This window comes from Agelaius phoeniceus, chromosome 1 (genome assembly GCF_051311805.1).
Source record: "Agelaius phoeniceus isolate bAgePho1 chromosome 1, bAgePho1.hap1, whole genome shotgun sequence".
Taxonomy (NCBI): Eukaryota; Metazoa; Chordata; class Aves; order Passeriformes; family Icteridae; genus Agelaius; species Agelaius phoeniceus.
Window position 1 is genome coordinate 133,542,909 of NC_135265.1, and position 10,066 is coordinate 133,552,974.

Sequence of the window (10,066 nt, forward strand, 5' to 3'; positions counted from 1 at the left end):
AAAATCCAAAATGCAGCTGCTTCCTCAGCAGCACTGCCCCCTGAAGGTACTCATGAGGTGCTGGGAACGAGACACAGTGATTCTGATGGAAGGATCTGAGCTTTGCTCTCTGGGGGAGGCAGCAGCAACATGCCTGAGGCAGGCTGGCATTGAGCTCACAGTGACACTGAAGCACTCTGAACCTCAATTCTGTTTCCATTTATACTTCTCTCTCCTTGGCCATCTGAGTATTCGTAACAGGAATCACACAAAAGAACAAAGTCCTAGCAGAACAGATATCACATTCTACATCAACTCAATACACGTGGATTTCTGCATAATTGATCATTTTATTGGAATCTGTTAAAAGATGTTTGTTCAGATCACCTGTTCAGCAGGCAGTTATGCTGCTCCTGTTCACTGCATACATACTGAGCAAGTCTCCAAGCAATACATAAATATTGTCTGACCCCATACTTAAGTATCTTTACTACAAAAAGCAGCTTCTCCTCAACAAAAGTTATATCCACGGGACCAATGTGCATTTCTTCTAGCTATAACTTGTACCAAATCTGTATCAACAATTGTAGTTTAAATACATCAATGCAGGTTAATAGAGCTTTAACAGTAAAAAAAGTAAGAAAGTTAAATACTGCAACAGCTGAGATACATACTGCATTTGAATGATAGAACATAGTCTATTGACCTAGTTAATGACACAGTCACCAAAACACAACATACAGAAGCAATGTCAACTGCCAGTACTTGTCTAAGCATTTTAGTTTCCCTTTTCCCTTCAAATAAAGAAGGGTTGTGTACATCTTGAATGTGAACTTAGGCATCATTAACCTTACAGCAACATCGATGCTGACAGTTAAGGTTAGGTAGAGACATAGTGAAGCTGCAGGCCACTGAGTACACAGAGCATTTGTGAGTTTGAGGAGCCAATGTTTACTACAGCACAGCTTCATTGTTCAAACTAAGTGCACCCTATGGACAGTAGCATTAATTGGCAAGACATATTTAGTAAAAAATGCCACTTGAGAAACCTAGCATATTTCAGTTAAGTGTTGATTTAACTAGCTATGATGAGGGCTAGGGAGGTATTTTAACCGAAACACCTTGGTAAAGTGAAATAAGCTGACCTATCACTGTTCTCTAGAACCCAGGAAAAAAGTTAAATGTGTTCACTCAGTCATCAAGGACTAGTATTTCAGCAGGCATTTCAGGTTTTAACCTAAGGGCAAGTTAAAATAAATCTGTACACAATGCAACATACCTCAAATAGATGCAATGATGACCAATTAGCTGTCCGTCTCTACTTTTACCATTACAAGCCCAACAATTTTGGCACACAAGTACGGCCAATCTTCAAGTTCAAATTCAACCATTCCAAGCCAGCGCCATTTCAGAGAATGCTCTGCAATACTATTCTGGACTGTAGAAACATGCATACACCAGCTGCCCAGAAACACACAACTAAAAGAAGTTGCTAGAAATAGCCACTGAACATATACATGCATGCCAGTCAGCTTCCCAATTAAAATGCTATTTACAAGCCATACTCCAATTTTTTTAATTTGTAGTTTTTCACCCAACTTACACATATGAGTTCAAGTGAAGGACATGTGTTGTGACCTTTTGAAATACCCAAAATGAAAATGAGTACAAGTTACAAAGCTACAAAGAGGTTAGCAATGATTTCCTGATCTTTTCAGGTGAAAAATTATTTAGCAGCTAAGCAATGCCAGGGAGAGGTGGAGTCCATGAAGGACGTGACCTTTAGGAAAGCAAACACAGCTGTAACCAAGAATACTGACTTTTCAAAAAGTCTGAAAGTTTCTTCATACTGAAAACTGAAGTCCTCCATGAAGTTATCTGCTATCTTGCTGCATGTTGTAATGTGTTATTGCCCTACAAGTTGTGCAGAAAACCACAGCCAAGTATTAATGCACAAGAAATTTAGAAATTACCGTGCATAAGATATGATTAAACTGTAGCAGAATCTCAGGTATTGATTATGGCTTAGACCTGCCTTGAAAGTCAACACTTAGACAAATATCCTTACGTGAATGACATTGTCCATATGAAAGTGAGACAACTTTGTTACACTGAAGACTTACTTGGTTCAAGTGACCTTCTACTTAGAAGAAACAATAGACAATATATTCAGAGATAACCATTGCAAGAATTAGCCCTGTAAAAAAATTCAACAATACTTTTTACATATCGTTTCCTTAAGTGTATATATTTGTAGATATTTTATAAGCAAGTTGTTTCTTGACCAGCCACATCTTGGATAGTTAATTCTTTATCCTACTTCCTCCCTAATCCAAATTTGCCAAATTCAAGATATTGTTTTAGCAGCATTCATGAAATCAATAGTGCAAAGTTATAAAAAACTCTTTTCCCAAGCTAGGACATCCTCTTCAAGTTTTGTATTGGGTCAATAGCACTTCCCATGTTTTTAGACCTCTGGGGAAAGGCAGGAACAATAGATATGCTGAATCTAACAAATGAAAATTGTTTGCCAAAGGCTTTTTTAAATTTTATTTTTGGGTGGATTTTTTTAAATTTGCTGCTCATACTGGCCCTTGTTACAACTTCAGTAACTAGTTCACTGCATTAAATTCACAATTCCTCATTTTGATATGCGCCTATGACATGTGAATTGAACTGAACCACAATAATTGTAATGTCATCTCTATACATTCGAGCCAGCTCTTCTGGAAGACTCAGCATCTTGGACAGTCGCTCATGATCCACAGTTCCAAACTCATTGTTACCCACTGCATGACGTATCAGGTGAGTTGCTGCATTCTGATCTTCAAATACTGAAGAGATTCTTGCTCTCCTTTCTGTTAACAGACCATGCATCTGTCCCAAAGTTACCTTATAGCCACCAACAGCTATTGGCTGTTGGTGGTGAACACCAGTGAGGTACTCCCCCACAATTCTAGCCACATCTTGCCTGTGCATTGTCTCCCACAGCCCATCTGTAGCCAAAACCAGGAATTTATCCTGTGGCCGTAACTTGTGATGTATGACTTCTGGTTCAGCTGTGAGGTAAGGGGGAGTGTAATAGTTTGGAGGAATAAACTTTGTATATTCATTGTCATTCAGCTGATCTGGGCCTGATTCCACTACTCTCTTCTGCAGTTCAATACTCCATTTAAACTTCACATCACCAAAAGCTCTGAAAGGCATCAAGAGACCCAAGAGACGATCTTGTTTCACAAGACTTTTCTCTTCAGACTTTGGATGCTCCATTTTCACACGTTCCACTTCATGTTCATTTTGTGCATTGTGGTCATAGGACAAATTAACTGCAGACCAAGATCCATCTTCCTCCTGAACGCCGAGCATGGCTCTGCTGTCACCTGTGTTAGCAACGTGCAAGTCGACACCATCCACATGGGCTACACAGGCAGTAGAGCCAGAAAATGCTACTCGCAGTACTAGGTAGTTGAGAAAAGAATTAGGATCTCCTACTTGAGCTTCCAAAGAAATATCATTATCAAGCCTCTTAAAGGCATTAATTAAAGCTTCTCTCACATCAGTAGTCTCTCCACTGTTGAGATCAATCAGCTCCTGCCAGTAAGTTCTTAGACTGTTGAAGTAAAGCTTGGAAGCCTCTTTGCTAAAATAATCGTTGGGATGCTTGTGCCACTGTAAAATGGGCAACAGAGCTCTGCCACTCTCCACAGCATTTTCTATTTCAAGTAAAGTTTCATGAGGTAACAAAGAGACAGCAATGTAGTAAAACAGTCTTTCACTGACAGCTTGAGCACAAGCACAGCCTGCATGGCCATCAAACACACCCAGAAGCATCCCTCTTGTCTGTAAACAAGTGGCAGCACTCCTCCGGTCCTCTATCGGAGCATTAGCAGGCAACTGGTTGCTGTCGAAGCCAAGAATAGAACTTACATTTTTACCATCAAATTCTGGGACTTTGAAACTGTATTCATTTGCCTTCAGGATGCTGTTGACCTGTGGAGGGGTGAGGTAAAACCTCTGCGGCGTAGAAGCATAATCCCTTGCGTGAATAAAGTGATTAAAGTGCTCCTTTGGCCTGTAAAGTGCTGCAAATTTCTTCTGTGGTGCATATCTGAAGTGACTGTGAGCAAAGTGAGATGACAAACAACACAGATGTTTATGGTGGCAGTAACACGCAGTACTGCCTATTCTGCTAATCTCACAGTTACGAATCAATGGGAACAGATGAGCTGGTGCTGGCATGGCATCAGACAACAATGGCAGCCTGGAGCTCCGGACTGGAATTGCTGAAAGACAAGAGAACAACTATGCTTAGCACGACAGCTAAGAGATTTTCTCTCCCCAGAATTCCGTGTTAAGATGTTTACAGTTCCTAACCAAGTTGCTTATTATATGGAGTTCATAGCTTCAAAGGACTTGACAAAGAGAGGCATTGCGAGGTGCTCATTTATAGACACTACATTGGGCTGTAACAAAAAAGCTAAACCATACTTCAGCACAGGTATTTTAGCTCTTTATTCTATCCACTTGGATAGCAGGCAGGAAGTGAAAGCATCACCCAGACAGTCAATGAACCTTCAAGCAAGTTAGCACAAGAGTTAGGATGGAGCACTCTACAGAATTGTCACAGGATTTTACAGTCATCTGCTTTCCTGGTGATTTCATAGTTGACGGAGACAGATGTGGCACACAAGGAAGGAAACTCTTCCTGTAACACTGAAGAAGAGAAAGCATCTACCAGGGAGACTTAAGAAACAACTCTGAGATGACATACAGTGAAGACTGCTTAGACAGCAGAAGCAAGAAGTAGGTGATAGAACTGATATTCTTTATACAATCAGACGTCCATAGAGGGTTTTGTTTCATTTCCCCCTTTCACATGTAAAGCTTCAAACTTGTGTTACGTATGTAAAACAGCCACAGCAACCTATGCAGCAATTTTCTAGCTTCAGATGTTGAGTAGGAGAGGTAAAAAAGAAATACAGCTTTCCAACAGCTATTCCATCCCAGTACATTTTAGGATTATAAAACACCTTGAAAGGCTACTCAATTGAAGGCCTATATTCAAATTGTTTGCTTCCTTGACTAGAACAGAACCTTGCACAATACTCTAAAGCTAGTTTAGGGTTAAGATAAACCACTAGTATCTGAAAAAATATTCTACTGCTACTTGCCACATATAAAAGCTTTTCATACTTTTCACTTCCCTGAAGAGTATGCTGGCACACTCTTTCTTGTCTCCATTTACATACCAAATCACAACATTAGTGAGAGTGCCTCTCAAAAGCCTTATTCACTGTGCCTCATTATCAGGAAGTCTTTTACAATGTAATACTTGAGAGACAACTCCAGAGAAGAGGTGGAGTTTAACCCTGCCTTGTGTGAAGTACACACATTTAAGGCAAATGCAATTGTCTCTTTTATGATCAAGTTTAATCGCAAAAGCTTTTTCTCAGAAGTAGCCATTAGAAGGCTTACTGCAGTCATAAGCCCTAATCTATCAGCACTGCTAGATGTCAAATTGTTTTACTGAAGAAATGGATTTTGCTGTGTTATGCAAGGTGCTTCAGTCAGTAAATGGATTTTTTTTAGCCAAGCAGGCATATCAGTACTTCAGAGGAGACTCAACCCCAATAAAATATGCAACAAGCCCCAATACTCAGTCTAAAGGATCATGCAAATAGGAGAAATTGCATTTTGCAATTTCTATTAGCTTTCCATAGCTTCAGCTGTGATTCTGATCACCTGGGCCAGCTGAGAAGCATCTGGAAACATACAAAGCTTCACCCCATTCTCCTTGTTTCAAGAAAGAGAAGTAAGCCATATTTTCCCTTCCTTGTTTGCTCTTTTTAAGTAAACCAGAGTAGAGCCCATTTCTGTGTTACATGACATCTAAGTGCTGAAAGCAGAGTAGAATTCATGTTCCTGTCACTCCACTAACTCCCCAGTACTAACAAGTGACTGCTGTACATTGATAAAAACTCTCCCAAGTCCCCCACTGACAGCTGAAGATTGAAGTTTTCCATTGTGCAGGTACCAGGAAGAGCCTGGGCTGTAGTCCAGATGCCCGGGAACAGTGAATTGGCTGAAGCTTCCAGATGCATACTGAATTTATGGTAGCCATTTGCTTCTCTAGTCCAGGCTTCACATGCACACAGCATGACAGCAGGAGACTGTAACTCCAAATATAGATTTTAAATTCTATTCACTGCCTTCTAATTATATAGGAGCTATTTTGGTAACAGTTTTGTACATTTCTTCACATGACATTTAAAAGCAACAATTTTGTTTAAGGTTCTGTGGATGTGCCCAGCCTACAGCAGCACCTCAGCTTCAGCACTGGTCTCCCATTAGACTCCACCTGGATCAAGCTGTCCTGACTGCTCAGCATTTATGTTCAGTGCTGACCCACAGTGGTGCCTCAACTGCTCAGTTTTTTTGCTTCATGATGAAGCAAAAATACAAATGTATTGCTGCTGTAACATTTCTGCAGTGCCACCAGAGGATATCCTCATGATTTTTAATCATTAGCTTATCAAATGAAATCCACGAGGAAGTAGTAAGAAGTTGGCCTCACATTTTCCACAGCTCATATCATTTACAGTAGATCTATGCCAGCTTACGAGATCAGTCTGTTTCACATCCCAGCTCCAATAATTCCAAGTTGATTAAGTAAATGCCTGATTCCAAGTGTCCAAACATGAACTGAAATTAAAGTCTCTCCCACTTACCCCTACAACACAGCTGCCCCATATATAACTCCAGCTGCCCTTTGAATAATTAAGATCCCAAGATCATTATGGTTGATCAAAAGACGGCAGTGAAGAAAAAGAAGTAGAAATTGTACAGTTCAATCAAGATTTGTCAAGATATTAGAATCGATACAGTGTAAATACCTCTCCAAGCCCAGAGTGGGGTACAAGCGCTATTTTTCAAGCTGTGAATACAATACGACCAATAACGAGTCAGATGGTCGACTTAAGGGGCTTTGTAGTACTACACTAAAAAAAAAAAAAAACAGGAAAATATTCCACCTTTCTGTAATAAAGGCTCGTTATAGCCATACTGTTAGGGCTAACTGACACTGCACAGACAGGTTCCTCCAAAACACTGTGGCCAAAGACACCTACGGCTTCAGATAAAAACACTCAGGTGCCTTTCCTACACCTGACAGATCTGAACGAGCCAGCTGGAGAAGACAGGGAGGTGGCGAGGAGGAATAAGAAGCATTCCACACAAGCAGCACCGTTAATCCTTCCCTCCGGCCTCAGCCCTCAGACACAGCCCAGCCTCGCAGCCCCTTCCCCGGGTCCCATCCGACCCCCGAGCCCGTCGCTCCACGAAGGGAGATACATACCGATCCGCCTGGGCCCAGGACATACACACATTCTCCTGTCACAACATGAAGCCGCCAACATCCACAAAGCAGAAGCCCGGGGGGCGGGGGGAGAAGCACGGCAGAGAGTTTGTTAGAGAGGACGTAGAGCTCCGGCACGGAGGTGGGACGGCAGACAAGAGGAGACAAGCACACACAGCCCTTCTGCGGGCGCACGGCGCCGCTGCTGCCGCTCGCCCAGCGATGAGACCGAGCCAGCTCCGCAGGGACCGCCCGAACCCGCCGCCCGCGCGGGCACCGAGCCCCGCCGGCCCCGCTCTCCCTTCCGGCAGGGCGGCAGGCAGGGCCCGCTCTCGCTGCGCGCCGCCGCGGCGGATACCGCTGCCCGCTCAGGCGCTGCGCGGCCTCGACATGGCCGCCCCTCCCCAGCCGCCCGCCCGCCTCCGGCACGACCACCTCCTCCTCCCTCCGCCCGTCCCGGGCACAGACCTGGGCCTTTCCCGGGCGGCTCAGGGAGACAGGCGGAAGGACCGTACGGCACGGGAAGGGAAGCGGGCGGAAGGATAGGACCGCGCCTCCCCGACCGCACCCGCCACCCCCAAAGCCCCCGACAGCCGCCGCCTCACGCCCGCGGCCGCCGCGCCTTTATAAAGGGCCCTGCGGCGCGCGGCGCGCCGCCCATTGGCTGCAGAGGAGGGCAAGGCGAGCACGTGACGCGGAGGCTGAGGGAGCGCGCGGGGGGCGGGGCAGAAGGAGGGGCCGGTGCGTGCGGGCGCGAAGGCGGCGGCGCGCGCGCTGTGTCTGTCCCCTCCCCCAAGGGGTCCGTGAGGGCTGGGAGAGCCCGCGGGGCGCCTTTGGAACGCTTTGGGCAATGGGGCCGGGGCTGTTTGCCCTGGAAAGTTCGTGGAGTGCCTTTAACTGGTACGAGGCACGGTAACTCCGCCGGAGACCGCTCCAGTCTGTCCCCTAAGCCAGGGACCCCTCTGCCCTGAGAGAGCCCCGCACACTCCTTTGGTCAGGAGTCAGTCACACAACTTCTGACTGTTACAGAGACCCAATATGGGAAAATGTCTAAGTTTTGTAGAGTGTATTGCCATTTACTCTGAATTCCTTTAAAAGACTGGTGCTTTTTGAGATTCTTCCCCCTTGAAATGTTCGACTTGACTTGCTCGTTAACTCTGCAAGAGACCACTGAAGCTTGTACTGAAACATGGGGGTTTATGTTTGGTTTTGTGGGGGTTTGTTTGTTTGGGTTTTTTTTGCTTTTGTTGGTTCTTCGTTTTTTTGTGGGGAGGGGGGTTGTTTGTTTTTTAAATTAATTTGCTCTGTGATGTTTTGTTTTCTCCAGAATGCCTGGGGGCAGAGCAGGCTGCTGTGCAATGAAGAACACCAGGGCCCTCCCTGGCCTGACATCGCCACATTGCTGCCCTCGCTACCAGCAAGGAATGGTTTGAGGCCAATGGCCACGAAGAAGGAGCAGCCCTTCCCTAGAAGGGCGACACGTTCCTGCCAGTGCAGCACCAGTGGTCTCCCCTCCCTCCTTTGTCTCCCCTCTCTTAGTTACTGTCCTGTCCCTGTTCCACATGTCTAGGGCAACACTCAACTTTGCATGTTCTTCTGAGGTACTCTGATCCAGACTTATTCTTCATGTACATTTCTGAATATGGAAAGTGTATAAGTTCGACAGTATTTTGATTTCTTTGATCACCTCTCTGTTTACAGATGCCTGTGCTCTCACACCTTACTATTTTTCAGGGTGTCTGGGATGCCCACTTTGCTCTATGTTGTTAGCAAGAGATGTTAGCAAGCCTTGGGATGTTGCAATTAGCATTCCCTCAGCAGCTGTAGCAAAACATAGATTTTTACCTATACTTAAGTCTTACATAGATTTTTGACTATACTTAAGTCTTTACTCAGTTGGTAGGATGTGTACAGCTGTGTTCCAAAACCAGGAGAAGAAACAAAGGAAAATCTGCACTTAGTGCCCAGAAGACTCAAGAGCTCTACTTGAAATGTAAGAGTATGGAAAGTACTGCCCTGTGACCCTCTGTGTGAAAATCAGCTGGAAAGATAAAATGAAGCCAGCCTTAGAAATGCAAGTAGTAGTGGTAAGTAGTTGAAAACACAGTGTATTAGAATTTTTATTTATTGGTGTTCTGGGTGACTTTTGAGACATTTCTTTGTTTAGCCAGAATGGTATGCCATTCTGGATAAACATTCTTCTCTTTGAGGCTTATTTTAGAAGTAAAAAAAAAAAGGTGGCTGACAGATACCATTATACATTGAAAACTTCATTAAACAGCATGGAAAACAAAATATTTGCATTCCTTTTTAATGGTAGTATATGGTTAAAAAGAGTGGCTGCAAGGCCCCCAGGTTTAGAGATTTTCTTACAGACTGTGTAAAGGTGCACTATCAAGCCACCTTCTTAGCTTGTCAGAAGGAAGAAGGCTGTGGGAAGACAGACCTCTGCCTGGGTGAATTTGAGTCATCGTTCTAGGAGCAGATACACAGAAATGGACTGGGATGAAGTCACCACCGATCACCTAATATTCCTCTAAGTGAGGAGTTTGTAGAGTGGCTTCATGTATGACTTTCACAGAGAATGTTGCTGTTTAGAGTTGCCTACCTAGAAAAAAAAATCCACAAAATAGTTAGCATTTAGCACTCTTGTCTTCAGAACATCTTGGGCCCATTAGTTCAATTCTCTGTAATTTGCTGTGAAATTGAAATGTTAGTGATAAACAGCTCCCT

The 10,066-nt window shown here is 44.0% G+C and overlaps 1 protein-coding gene across 3 annotated transcripts; it reads right to left on the reverse strand.

Annotated features, from left to right (window-relative positions):
* Positions 1–309: 309 nt before the first annotated feature.
* On the reverse strand, positions 310–8,006 carry PDP1 (pyruvate dehydrogenase phosphatase catalytic subunit 1). Of its 3 annotated transcripts, XM_077187920.1 has the most exons (3): positions 7,802–8,006; positions 7,334–7,368; positions 310–4,262 (listed from the first exon to the last, which is right to left on the reverse strand). In XM_077187920.1, the coding sequence occupies exons 2-3, from the start codon at positions 7,362–7,364 to the stop codon at positions 2,611–2,613; spliced, it is 1,683 nt and encodes a 560-aa protein (XP_077044035.1). In that variant the 5' UTR covers positions 7,365–7,368; positions 7,802–8,006; the 3' UTR covers positions 310–2,610. The 3 variants fall into 3 exon arrangements, with proteins under 3 accessions (XP_077044035.1, XP_054501479.1, XP_054501469.1); XM_054645504.2 differs by lacking the exon at positions 7,334–7,368 and having other exon boundaries at positions 7,802–8,004; XM_054645494.2 differs by lacking the exon at positions 7,802–8,006 and having other exon boundaries at positions 7,334–7,759.
* Between the last annotated feature and the right edge of the window lie 2,060 nt (positions 8,007–10,066).